This window comes from Leopardus geoffroyi, chromosome X (assembly GCF_018350155.1).
Source record: "Leopardus geoffroyi isolate Oge1 chromosome X, O.geoffroyi_Oge1_pat1.0, whole genome shotgun sequence".
NCBI classification, from domain to species: domain Eukaryota; kingdom Metazoa; phylum Chordata; class Mammalia; order Carnivora; family Felidae; genus Leopardus; species Leopardus geoffroyi.
In genome coordinates this window covers 102,855,984-102,870,266 of record NC_059343.1, presented here as the reverse complement: position 1 = coordinate 102,870,266, position 14,283 = coordinate 102,855,984, and the positions used below count along the sequence as shown (strand labels likewise).

Sequence of the window (14,283 nt, the reverse complement as noted above, 5' to 3'; positions counted from 1 at the left end):
TTCGAGCCCCACATTGGACGTAGAGATTACTTAAAAATAAAATTTTGAAAAAATGTCAACAGTACTCAAATAAAAAACCAAATAAAACACAAATTGCAAAGCAGTAATAATAACATTTTGCGTACAACTTTTGAGGAAGACATTTACAACTATGGGAAGTCAATGAATACCTTTTTGGTGACCAGAACTCCACATGTGGCATGCCTCACCCTCCATTTACCTCCCTCCAGTCCATCGCCACGTGGATGCTTCTCCGCAAACAGTAACCTTTCTGGAATATTGACCGATTGCTTCTCCCAGCTCTGCCAGCACCCTGCCCTTTGACTTGCTTTCAGTGGTTCCCTGTGGCCAACATGTTTAAGTCCGGTCTCTAGCATGGCTTAGAAAGCCCAGCATAATCTGGACCCAGCCTACTTAACTGGCCTTGTCTCTTGCCAGTCACCATCCCCTCCCCTCCGACACACCCGCGCTCTGGCCACATGAAATTGCTCTCATCCTCTGAAAAGCCATCTCTCTTATCCAGCCCCTCACAATGCTGTGCTCTTGTCAGGGGCACTCTCTCCCTACCCTGCGCCCCCCCCCCCACCTTTCCTTGCCTTCACCCGGCCAAGCCTTGGTCATTCTTTAGGTCTCAACTCAGAAGTCACTTCCTCCAGGAAGCCTTTCCTCACCTCTTAAGTGGGTTAGCTATTCTTCCTCTGCTAGGCACCCTGTCCTTCCTCTGTCATAACACATTTCACACTATATTGCAATGCTTGGTTGCTTGTCTTCCTCCTCCCTTAAACTGTAAGCTCCATAAGGTTAGACACCGTGACTGCCCACTGCTGTATCCACTAGGGTCCACCACGGTGCCTGGCACGTAGTAAGTGCTCGATAAATCTGTGTTGAATGGATGAATGCGTTTCTTCTCCTCAACTTCAGTGGTACATAATACGCTATTTCGCCTTTGTCTCGTTTCAGTCTGTGATGCTTCTCTTACATAGCCAGAGGCGTTACATCTTTGAGTATGACCAATCAGACTGTCTGCTCTCGGTCACCATGCCTAGTATGGTGCGCCACAGCTTACAAACCATGCTTTCAGTGGGCTACTACCGGAACATCTACACCCCACCAGACAGTAGCACCTCTTTCATCCAAGACTACAGTCGAGATGGCCGACTGCTACAGACCCTGCATCTGGGAACAGGGCGCAGAGTGTTATACAAATACACCAAGCAAGCAAGGCTGTCTGAGATTCTCTATGATACCACTCAGGTCACATTAACCTATGAAGAGTCTTCTGGAGTGATTAAGACAATACACCTGATGCATGACGGCTTCATTTGCACAATCAGATATAGGCAAACAGGTTTGTTGTGAAACGGTGGGGATGTGTACAACCGTACCAGTATTTTCTTACGAAATTTTTGCCGGCCGCAGTGTGAAATAGAATCATTATCCTGCAGACATTCAATCCAACACGTGTTCCCTTTAGTTATTAAATTATCTTCCTTTGAAAATTAAAAACCTGCTATAGACTGCATGAAAGGTGATCCCTTAGGAAACCACCACACATCTCTTTGTCCCTGTCTTGGCTCTCAGAAACGTTGAGATCAGAGAACCTAGCCTGTGTGCCCATTTGTAGCTCACCACCAAATCATCCCAAAGGTGCAGCTGCAAGATTTGAGCCTCACTGAAACGAGCTCAAGCCCCATGTGACCTCTATGAGCCTCAGCTGATGGCAAAATAGGTTCAAAAGTCAGAACTTTTGAATCTGTTTCATCCCTCGAGCTTGGAAAATGCCAAATTCAGTTACTTTAATGCTGGGCTGCGTGGAAATCTGACCTGCTGATTTTGTAGCACGGGTTAAATGAATTAAAAGCATTCTTGTCAGTGATTATAACAAGAAAGCGTGTTTATAATATCAGTTTCCTCACCCCAAGCTACCGGATGGGTTATTACTTACATAGGTCCTATAGTTAAATCATTCTATAACATACAGTATTTTTTCATATTTAATGACCACAACTGTGAGGGTACGTATCTATGAGATGACACGCTTTCGGTATCAGAGGTCAACCTCTAATATCTTATTTTGAACGTAAAAGCATTGCTGCTAAGGAAAATAACACGAGACCTTTCTGATTGTTCACCATTGCGCATCTAGCTCTGTTCTCATTATTTTTATTTTGATTCCTCAGGACCTCTTATTGGACGCCAGATCTTCAGGTTCAGTGAAGAAGGTCTGGTGAATGCTCGGTTTGACTACAGCTACAACAACTTCCGCGTCACCAGCATGCAAGCTGTGATCAATGAAACCCCTTTGCCCATAGATCTGTACCGATATGTTGATGTTTCTGGTAGAACAGAGCAGTTTGGAAAATTCAGTGTAATTAATTACGATTTAAATCAGGTCATAACTACTACGGTGATGAAGCATACCAAGATCTTCAGTGCCAGCGGACAAGTTATCGAAGTCCAATACGAAATCCTAAAGGCAATTGCCTACTGGATGACTATTCAGTATGATAATATGGGGCGTATGGTGATATGTGATATAAGAGTGGGAGTGGATGCCAACATAACAAGATACTTCTACGAATACGATGCTGACGGGCAGCTGCAGACTGTTTCCGTAAATGACAAAACCCAGTGGCGTTACAGTTATGACCTGAATGGAAACATCAACCTCTTAAGCCACGGGAATAGTGCTCGTCTTACTCCTCTCCGATATGACCTCCGAGACCGCATCACCAGACTAGGAGAAATTCAGTATAAAATGGATGAAGATGGCTTTCTGCGGCAGAGGGGAAATGACATATTTGAATATAATTCTAATGGTCTGCTGCAGAAAGCCTACAATAAGGCTTCTGGCTGGACTGTGCAGTATTACTACGATGGGCTTGGGCGACGTGTCGCCAGTAAGTCCAGCCTGGGGCAGCACCTTCAGTTCTTTTATGCAGACCTTGCCAATCCCATAAGAATTACTCATTTGTACAACCACACGAGCTCAGAGATCACATCCCTGTATTACGATCTCCAAGGTCACCTCATTGCCATGGAGCTAAGCAGTGGTGAAGAATATTACGTAGCCTGTGATAATACGGGCACGCCACTGGCTGTGTTCAGCAGTCGAGGTCAGGTGATAAAAGAGATCTTGTACACGCCTTATGGAGATATCTACCATGACACTTACCCTGACTTTCAGGTCATCATTGGTTTTCATGGAGGACTCTATGATTTGCTTACTAAATTAGTGCACCTGGGGCAAAGGGATTATGATGTTGTTGCTGGTAGGTGGACAACGCCTAATCATCACATATGGAAACAGTTGAACCTCCTTCCTAAACCATTCAACCTCTACTCCTTTGAAAATAACTACCCAGTTGGCAAAATTCAAGATGTTGCAAAGTATACCACAGGTACAAAGCTTTACACTAAACTTGAAATAACTCAGTGGTGTTTATCACATAATCTCCGTGCCTTTGTAAACATGCTTCCTCTTCCTGCCAGTTAGCCCACAAGTTATTATGCAGTCACTCTCTTCCTTAGTTTTCTAGGGCAAGCAAAACTGTGCAGGTGGCATAGAACACGATGCTTTTGCATCCCAGTGCATCGTTTCTTTCCTTTTAAGCTTGCTGTTTGTAGTTTTCACTCTTCAAAGCTTATATGAATGGTTTCATTTAAAAACTTCAGGATTATGTTCCATCAAATAAACCTAATATTACGGTCGGTGTGGCCTCAGTGCCACCACCACATTAAGAGATTCAATGTGGGGGCGCCTGGGTGGCTCAGTCGGTTAAGCATCTGACTCTTGGTTTTGGCTCAGGCCATGATCTCACAGTTCGTGAGTTCAAACCCCACGTTGGGCTCCATGCTGACAGTGTGGAACCTGCTTGGGATTCTCTCTCTCCCTCCCTTTGTCTCTCTCTGCTCCCCCCTGCTTGCTCGCTCGCTCTCTCTCAAAAAATAAATTTAAAAAAAATTTTTTTTAAGAGTTTCAATGCTGTAAACGCAACCCATCTCTGTGATTCTCCACGAATCAAAAGGTTTCCCAGTAAAGAGTGGATCATAGGCTTTGGAGCAGGTGATAGAAGGGGGAGTTCTATCCCTAACTTCCCACTGGCTGAACATACTGAAGGCAGGGGAGGCATCATTCAAGCTTTCCACAAAGGTTGTAAACTATGGGCTTCATCATTTGTTTTCCTTTTCTATTCTGTGCCTCACAGACATTGGAAGTTGGCTGGAGCTATTTGGTTTCCAGCTACACAATGTTCTACCTGGATTCCCCAAACCAGAATTAGAAAATTTGGAGTTAACTTATGAGCTTCTCCAGCTTCAGACAAAAACTCCAGAGTGGGATCCCGGAAAGGTTAGTAAAACTTTTACCGGCTCTATGTATCTGAAAAAAGGAACAAACAAACAAAACAAACCAAAAAACCAGAGGAGCATCCAACACCCCGAGATGGCATTAACATATATTTCTTTCCTTATTTTTGAGTCATCTTGAATATTCACTAAAATGTCCATGATTAATGAGGAGGCAGAAAAAAGCTTCCATGAGGAAAGGATCAGGGAATCGGAGCTTTTAGGAAAGACAAGGCCAGTATGGCACTTGGTGACCTGCTGAAGTAGACAAACAAGAGGAAGTCAACTTTTAAAATTCTGCAACGGCCTACCAAGGGCAATTATGGACTCTGTATAGAGAAAACTGTTCACTGACAGATGTAAAATCTTCAGATTTCCAACAGCAAAATAATTTAGGGTGTGGTGCATTAAGAGCATGGGAAGAACAGAATTAAATTATTCTGACCAAGAAAAAGTACATAAGATCAGTGAAGTGAAAGTAATAAAGAGTATAGGGGTAAAGTCTCTGGGAAAAAGGAATGCCAGACTAGTTACGGTTTAACAGGTCATTTCATCAAGAGGATGAGGAACAAATGGAAACATGAAGTAACTTTTCCTTTCAATTGAAAGAAATAGAGGAGTGTCTCTTTGCAAAAAAAAAAGAAAAAATACTTCAGAATAAAACTGATATTTGGGTGGGAGGGCTTGAAATTTAAGTGTAAAAAATTATAAAGAAAAGGCAATTTCAAATGGGTGCTATAGGCTTATCCCTAAATACATATAATATGTAAAAGTAATTTTTATAATTAAAACGTCATTAAAAGTCCTTTTTGTAATTAAAAATCCTTTTTTAAAAAGTTAATCAAAATGTTGAAAATTGCTGAAGCCCTGTTATGGACACTTGGCGGTTCACCATTCTCTCTATTTCTTAGTATGTTTGAAAATGTCCACAATAGAAAGAGTTGTTTTTGGTTTTGTTTTGTTTTTAAGTCCTCATAAGAAGATCTTCTTGCTGCTTTGCTGTGGTTATTTATAAGGTCATAATCTGTTTAAAGCCAAGAATAATGCCTTAAGCCATCTCTGCTCCTCACTGTGGCTAATGTATTACACCACGTACGGTAACAGATCGTATTAGTTACATTGGTGAAAACGAAAGGTCTTTGTTTTGGGGGAGCTGGCCCCATGTAACTTGAAGCGACTTTTGGCTCCAAGGTTCTAGTACATTTCCTTAGGTTTAACTCACCAAGACATCAAGAAAGATAGCCAGGTGGCCAAGTAACCCGTTAGTCTTGTCTTTGCCAAATCTCCGATGAAGAGAGTCCAAATTTATCTTGCTTTGAACTCACTCACCAGCACCGTAAAGCTAGAAAGAAGGTGCTTTCCACAGTCCCCAAGCATGACAGGTGTCTGACCCTGTGCTGCATTTTTGCACTGTGCCTTTCTTCTCTCCTAGACTATCCTAGGTATTCAGTGTGAGCTCCAGAAACAGCTCAGGAATTTCATTTCCTTGGACCAACTTCCTATGACTCCCCGATACAATGATGGACGGTGCCTTGAAGGAGGGAAGCAACCGAGGTTTGCTGCTGTTCCTTCTGTTTTTGGAAAAGGTATAAAATTCGCCATCAAGGATGGCATAGTAACAGCCGATATTATAGGAGTAGCCAACGAAGATAGCAGGCGGCTTGCTGCCATTCTCAATAATGCTCATTACCTGGAAAACCTTCATTTTACCATAGAGGGGAGGGACACTCACTACTTCATTAAGCTTGGGTCTCTGGAGGAAGACCTGGTGCTCATCGGGAACACTGGGGGGAGGCGGATTCTAGAGAATGGTGTCAATGTCACTGTGTCCCAGATGACCTCTGTGTTGAATGGGAGGACTAGACGGTTTGCGGATATCCAGCTCCAGCACGGGGCTCTGTGCTTCAACATCCGGTATGGGACAACTGTCGAAGAGGAGAAGAATCACGTGCTGGAGATTGCCAGACAACGCGCGGTGGCCCAGGCCTGGACTAAGGAACAGAGAAGGCTGCAAGAAGGGGAGGAGGGTATTCGGGCATGGACAGAGGGGGAAAAGCAGCAGCTTTTGAGCACTGGGAGGGTACAAGGTTATGATGGGTATTTTGTTTTGTCTGTCGAGCAGTATTTAGAACTTTCTGACAGCGCCAACAATATTCACTTTATGAGACAGAGCGAAATAGGCAGGAGGTAACAAAAAACATCTCTGCCTTTGCGTCACCAAAGACTGCCTGTTTTTAAAACATAAAATGGTTTGTTGTATTGGTTTTCTAGATCAGAACTCTGTATATGTAAATATGGAGGAAAAACATATCCAACTGCCTTTCAATGTGACGGAAGATGGTATTTTAATATTGTTTGTCTAAACTCTTTAAGAAATGAGAGATTTTTAGTTCTTGTGTGGCAGTATTCAAAATAACACAAGTAAAACAGCTAAAAAAAAAAAAAAAGTTTCCAGAAAGCACCACTTTAAATTTGTCGAACCATGCACATGAGTTCAAGTATAAAGAACCCAAGGTTCTACGTATCTCTACTGTGACGCGAAAGTTTCACGTTTAACTGTTGGCAGAACTTGCGAGCTATCTGAAAATGTGGTGCGATAGTGTTCTGAACCTTGCATTTCGAAAGACTGCCGGCCCTTTCGCATTTTCCAGATCCGTTATAGGAAACTTAAGTGGAAAATGGCGTCCGCCACCATCTCCCAGAGTCACGACCCATTTGCCCTTCCTCCCTGATTATTCCTCCTTGCTTGTTAAAGTAAATGCCATGTTGTTGTGCTGTGTTTTGGCGTGCGGTGGCCGGATTCTGCCTACCATGCTTCCCTGTGGGTGTGGTAACAGACTGAAATGCCACTATTTGCTCATGTGTACGTGATACCAAGGCAGCTGGCCAATGGAACGTCTCCTGCACAACCTGTTTTGACTCCATTTTTTCACCAAATTGTCTGGCTGTATTGGTGTCAGGTAAACATAGCTTCTATTAACCTGGGTAGGAATTACTCATCTATATATAGGGTGTGTTTTGGTCATAGTTTCACATTAGTGATTCCATATTTATACACTAATCCAATGGTTTTGTGCACACGAAAGGTAATTTACTACAAATGATTCTGGTACAGAAAAAAAAAAAAACGAGGTTTTAGCAGGCATACATGCCTAGGATGCTGATAAATACATTCACTACTACTGCAGAAATTCAGAAGAGCCAAAACCTTAAAAAAAAAAAAAAATAGACCTAGTACTAAGACGAAAGGAAAGCACCAAAGGGAACATCACAGTAGTTGCTGCCACATTGATTCATACCACTTAGATTTATCTTTCAAATGTACAATTCTGTATGGGACATCTCCCCTCCATAGTCAGGAAATTTAATTAAGTGAACCCTTTCCAATCAAAAACATTTCAACTGATTATAGAAAGACTGTTTTTTACCAAAACAATTTATACTTGAGTTATTTTAGTTCTCTGTCTTTACCCGTTTATTTTGATTTAATCATGTGTCCTGCCTAGGAAAATAACTATTTTCCAGAAAGGGTTATTTTTGTTCCATGATCATTTAAACTTTGGAAAAAGATCAGGATTAGTGTTAATATCAGTTGCGGTTCCTCAATCTTTATGAATCCTGTAGCAAAAAGAAGCCCCTTGGGGAGCTAGGAGATTTGTGCCCAGTGACAAAGAGACAGTTTGTAAAATGCTGCGTAATTGTAAGTTACCACAAATGAAAAGACATGACAGCACAATGTGGCCTGCAGAAAATTCCCCTGAGCCAGCTTCAGCACTTTCATCACTGGGTCTGGATATTTGCTATGTCTGAAGGAGGATTTATGATGGAGTGTTACAGTTTGGATTCTTTCCAGCTGCTACCTAAATGCAGTGTGGGGTCATTGCCTTGCTTGGTGATGACGGTTTCCTTTGAAAATATGCGAAGTCAGAATCCGGGCTCACGTTAAGGTTTGGAAAGAGTCTGGCTCCTTACTCCACCAAGTAGAGGGAGGAAAAGGCAAGGACCCGCAGACAGTAGGGGAGGGTGTATCCAAACATTTCATTTTCAAAAACATCAGGTTGGGGTTACCACATTCTTAACGTGTGTATTCTGAGAGACACAGAGAGACCGAGAGAGAATTCATGATGAACTCCTCTCTTTTTGATTGGAAGCACACCAGCTCAAGAGATTACTAATCCAGACTATAATCATATTATTTTTTTTTCTGAATCAGGCCTGTGTTAGTGGTATACTGTTTATTCAGGATGGGATTCTAAAATTATGAACCAACTTGTTGGAAATTTGAATACCTCCACACCAGCCTAAAAATGGACCTTATGTTCCTAGAACCTCTGATGTTCTTTTAAATCAATGGAAAAATAATTTGTGAACTGTATATAGAGAGTGCATTCATAAATGTGATGATGTATTTTATCACTAATCCAAGATGTCAATATTAGAGTCTATTTTGCTTATATTTTAAGCGATTATTATACTTTTTGCAATTCACTGATGATGTATCATTTTCAAACTGCTTTAAATATCCATTAGAAACAAATATTTGAGGCTTTTACTTAATAGTAATTACCTTGAACTGTGCATTTCTAGTTTGTAATACATATTTATTTAGTTTGTGCCTTTAGTTTCTTAAAGTTACATTTGTATTATATTCAGGAAATGCACTTTTTATCACTTATAGCTGTGGTTTTAATACTGCCTTGAACTATTATTACTCTCTTTACCTCTCCCGAAGTTTGTGGGAGGAAAGAGGAAAAAAAAACCCAAAAGGTTAGCGCTAATGCACAGTAAATCTAAGAGAAACATTTTGGCATTTCTTAATAAGAACGTGGAGACGTGGGGTACATCGTTCAGCTGAATACAAAGAATGCCGTCATTGATTTGTAATTATGAAGTTTAAATTAGTGAAAGAACACTTTGTTTGCATTCCCTGATGAAAGTGAATGCATCTTACAGAGAAACACGAATTTCTCACACCCAGAGCACAGGCACAGGCAGCTGACACTGGACAGCCACACGCTATTCAAGTTAGAATGAGGGCACTCTAGTTGGGCTCTCATGAAGAACATTCTGGGCCGGAGGCAGGGAATACTCTGTGGTTGTTTCTTTTTCCTAGTTAGGCCCATTTTATTTGTTCTATTTTGTTCTGTTTTTACTCTTGCACTACAGTCTAGAGATCCAAATGAACTGCAAAGTTCAGTTTAGCAGACATTTAAATACATTTATTTTTAGTTGCCATTCTAATCATTATTGATTAGAAGCATGACTCCTGAAGGAAAGGGAAATAAAGCCCAATTCATAGACTAATTTCTAGCAAAACACTCTCCATATAAATAGGCATATGTTTTATTTTTAACCCAGCAAAACACTGTGTAACATAAGCGTGTCCTTTACTGTCAATTTATCTAGAAGATCTATAATATAGAGACTATATAGAGAGAATATAATATATATACCACATAGCCAAATGTATAAAAACTTGATGTATAATTTGGAATTCACATGCTAACCACATAGAGAGGTATAAAATTGAATGATACTTTTTCTAAGATTTTTCTTTTTCATTGCGATCAACACCATGTCAAGCATCCTATCATGTTGTTCCTACTCTTTTTTCTTTTCTTTCCTCCTTTTAAAATATAGTTTTCACCAGTCCAGGCCCCACTATAATATCACCTGAGAGAGTCAGGACAAAGTTTTTGCATTTATAAAGATATGTTCCTGTAAGGGCAATTGCAATGGAAGCAAAAGTACAGTAATCAAGTATTGAAAGAAACTTTTGGAAAGACTGGAGTGTATTATAGCTTGTGGAAAGACAGAAGGCTACAGACTGGATACAACATTCTTGTTTTCTTGGAGGAACTCACATACACACAGCTGACCTGACTAGTACTTCAGATTTCAGACTGCTCTTCCACAGCCTTCTGTAAGGTTCTTTATTCTGCAAAAGGGAAAAACAAAACAAAAAAAAAAAAAAAAAAAAAAAAAACAAAAAACAAAACAAAAAACACAAAAAAACACAAAAAAACATAAAAAAACAAAAAAAAACAAAAAAGCAAAACAAAAACAAAAAAACAGAAAACAACAAACAACAAAAAAGAATTCAAACACAAAATAGTGACTGTTATTTCAGTGTGTCCTTCATGTGAAAGCTATTAAGGACCAAACCTACTACTGTGTGTAAGAAGAAATTACTTCCTAAACAGTAACTGAAAATAGTTAGTTAAACTTGCTGTGGATTTTGTCTTGGCAGTTGTCATCTTACATTATTTGTCAAAGGAAATGTGTTTGGCAGTTAAAAATCTTTCCTTAGATTTAGTGGTGGACTTTAACCTCTTAAATAAATGTTAGTATATCAGATTGTGTCCTTGAAAAATATTTTACTTGTATGAATCATGACAATGTCTAAATCTTTACTATTCTTCTGGCAAAAGCATCGGTAAGAAAGAAGGTGAAAAAGAGAAGTATAGCCTTTACCGTCAGAAAAATATTCTTTTTAGCTGCTTACTTTCTCATGAGAAGTAAAGATGTTTACAGTGTATGCCAAGATTTTCAGTTTCTATATAACAACAGTTAGAGGTTCTAATCATACTGAAAATTGTGTTATAATGGCCTGAGCCGTGTTGCTAGGAAACAATAGGTCCCAATTTTGTATTCCTGCTCTCACTCCTGTGCTGAAAAGTGACTGGATACTGTACAGGTTCATGTTCTCTGGCTGCAGTTAAATGGTCTTTTGCATTTTGCTCTGGCTTTCAGGCCAGAAGCATGCATTTTTCTACAAGAGCATCACAACAACATGCTGTAAATATTTAAAGTTAAACATTATGTGTCGATATTTGAAAGAAAAAAGTACTTTGAATATTTCATTTTTAAAAAATAAAATTGCAAACGAACGGTGTGTCCCATGTTATTCATGCGCCAAACTGCATTCTCAAGTATGTCTGGTCACCTGAGATATGAAAAGTAGCTCCCTAACAGGGAACAATAAAACCGCATCATCTTGAAAATGTAGGTGCAGAAATCAGAAAGGCAATAATCCTAAGCAGATGTCTCTTCATTTTTATTTTTCACACAAACAGGATCTCTGTCACAAATGCCCATTTAATAAAAAAAAAAAAAGAAGACGAAGAGTAGCTGTTGCAAGTTTAAATGCCTCTAGGCTATTACTTTGAAAAAGGTTTCTTTCTCCTGTTGATGCCTTTCTGAGCAATGGAAAGAAAATGAAGAATTGCAAGACAGGTTGGGGAGAGCTAGGAGAGCCGGGCACCCAGATGCATTGGCAAAAAAGTGAATGGGGGAGAAAGGCAGTCGGGGGCGGGGCGGAGGGGGACTGAAAAAAAAAGAAAACAAAAAAAACAGCTCTCACATACTGGGCCGTTACAATGGCCATTTGGTACTTTTCACAAGAAGGTATTTACAAGTGACACTGGGAAAGCAAGGCCGATGGATCTTGCAAAATTCAACTTGATGGTAATGGGACACCCATAGTCCAAACAAGTTGCTTGTTCCCAAAACTTGCTTAGAATTCTGGAATTTACACCACTCTCAGATGCCCTGCTGCCTTTTTTTAAAATGCCTTTTTTTTAACTAGAGTGAGCACGAGCAAGGAAGGGACAGAGAGAGACAAAAGATCTGAAGGGGACTGTGCACTGACAACAGAGAGCCCAATGTGGAGCTCAAACTCACAAAATGGGAGGTCATGACCTGAGCCGAAGTCAGATGCTTAACTGACTGAGGTACCCAGGCGCCCCTTACACAGCGGTCTTCCCTTAGCCGCCGCAGTTTCACTTTCCACAGTTTTCAGCTACCCGCGGTAACCTACAGTCCAGAAGCAGAAGATCCTCCTCCAGACATACTGTCAGAAGGTCAATAGTAGCCTAACGCTATTATCACAAGCCTATGTCATTCCCCTCGCTTCATCTCATCACGTAGGCGTTTTATCATCTCACATCACCACGAGAAGAAGAGTACAGTACACTAAGAAATTTTGAGAGAGAGACCACATTCATGTAACTTTCATGTCAGTATATTGTTATAATTGTTCTCGTTTGTTATTGGCTATTGCTAATCTCTCGCTGTGCCTAATTTATGAATTAAACTTTGTCACGGATATATATGTACATATAGGAAAAAACATAGTATACATAAGATTTGGTACTATTCATGGTTTCGGGCATCCATGGGGGTCTTGGAATGCATCCCCCCGCATCTGGGGGAGGTGGGGACTACTGTACACAGATACAGTGAAGAGTCACGGTGCAGAAGACAATCTTATTGTTTCAACACAACCAGTCAGCAAAAAGCAATGGTGTCAGTGGAGGGGTGGGAATATTAGTATCACCTGGTCATTTTTTTTTTAAATACCCATCCCACCCCACCCTCAGAGTACAAAAAGAAAGAGGCAAGGGATGCCTGGGTGGCTCCGCCGGTTAAGCGCCCGACTAGATCTACGCTCAGGTCATGATCTCATGGTTCATGGCTTCGAGCCCTACATCAGGCTCCACGCTGACAGTGCAGAGCCTGCTTGGGATTCTTGCTCTTTCCTCTCTGTTTGCCCCTCCCTTTCTCGTGCTTTCTCTCTCTCTCTCTCGAAATAAATGAACAAAAACTTAAAAAAAAAAGAAAAAGAGGCAAGAGCTCCTACATTGAGACAATTATTAAAGGAGATAGATTTCTCCATATTCCTTCCCTATTCACCCTCACTTTTAGAGATCTTCGAATATCAATGCTATTTAAATGTTTAGTAATATTACTACCTTAAATTTATATAATTCTAGTACCTGAGTAATCCTGGGAGGTGAGCGAGACTTCATTTTTCCAACGTGGCAAACGCAACAATGGTAACAGACTGACTTACCTAAGACCACTCGAATAATCTGACAGAGCTGAAAAAAATTCAGATCTCGAGTTTATGTTGATGGGCTCTCTCCAGTCGATCAGTTTTCTTGTATCTTTCTACATAAGAATATTCATTTAAGAGGCAAATGGCCTAATGGTGACAATTCAGCGTTTTACTACAAGTTTGGCCAATGACCCCAAATTACATAAGTGTCCAAACTAGGTAGTTTAACTTCACACCTAGCTGCAAACCCTCAAATAATGGGATCCCATTTACTGCAAGGACAACCATAGGGGACGACGTTGAATTTATAGCTCACGCATAGGAAGACTGGGCATCTTGTAACCTTGCGATGCTCAAGGGCAAATCTGGATTTTATTATTAATAGACTCTGGATTCTGAACTCAGTAAAGTGAATCAAATAAAACGTGAGCTGATGTCTAAACCTTAACAGATTTTAAAGCTATTTTCTCACATTTTTAATTCTCTATCCATTCTACCGCAAAAAACATGTTAAACCCAACCCTTCATTTACACTAGAAGTCTTAATCAGAAGCATCTTCTATAGACTTATTCTACCTATGTACTACCACAAAGCTTACTTGCTTGTAATAGCCAAACTGACAATTACCTAAGCTTGTCTCCCTTACTGACCTTATCTCTTAAGAACAAACTTCAGAGGAAATGAATGACTATTTGGTAAACTGTCATGTTCTTGTGGGCTTGCTGACACAGTTTTTTTTTTTCTGAAGAAAGGTGTACACTTGGAAATATATGTGCATTTTTCCTTTTTCTATCTTGACTCAGCATCTTACAGGTATATGTTAGCATGGCAATATTTTAGATATGGCAAGGATATGACCTTTCTGTAAAGGCATAAGCTATTATGTACTGGGAAATAGCAAGAAAGCTTATGCTGGGAGAGAAAAGGTGGGAAAAAAAATTATGAATAAAAGGCCAGCACAAGAAGATAGTGGACTGGAAAATTTGACAGTAGGAAACTCAGAAAAGCACTTACCTTTTTCAGGGAATCTGTCCAATAAGATAAGTAAGATGGCCCTCATCAATGCTTTCATATATTAATAGCATCTATCTCTCAA

At 40.3% G+C, this 14,283-nt stretch overlaps 1 protein-coding gene across 3 annotated transcripts in view; it reads left to right on the top strand.

The window, feature by feature from the left end:
• TENM1 (teneurin transmembrane protein 1) overlaps positions 1-11,237 on the top strand; it is a 783,454-nt gene extending 772,217 nt beyond the window's left edge. For all 3 annotated transcript variants that reach the window (XM_045472379.1, XM_045472378.1, XM_045472380.1), the window contains 4 exons: positions 961-1,348; positions 2,181-3,401; positions 4,209-4,351; positions 5,780-11,237. In XM_045472379.1, the coding sequence (XP_045328335.1) occupies positions 961-1,348; positions 2,181-3,401; positions 4,209-4,351; positions 5,780-6,538 (2,511 nt within the window). In that variant the 3' untranslated portion in view covers positions 6,539-11,237. The remainder of the gene's footprint in view (positions 1-960; positions 1,349-2,180; positions 3,402-4,208; positions 4,352-5,779) is intronic.
• Positions 11,238-14,283: the final 3,046 nt, after the last annotated feature.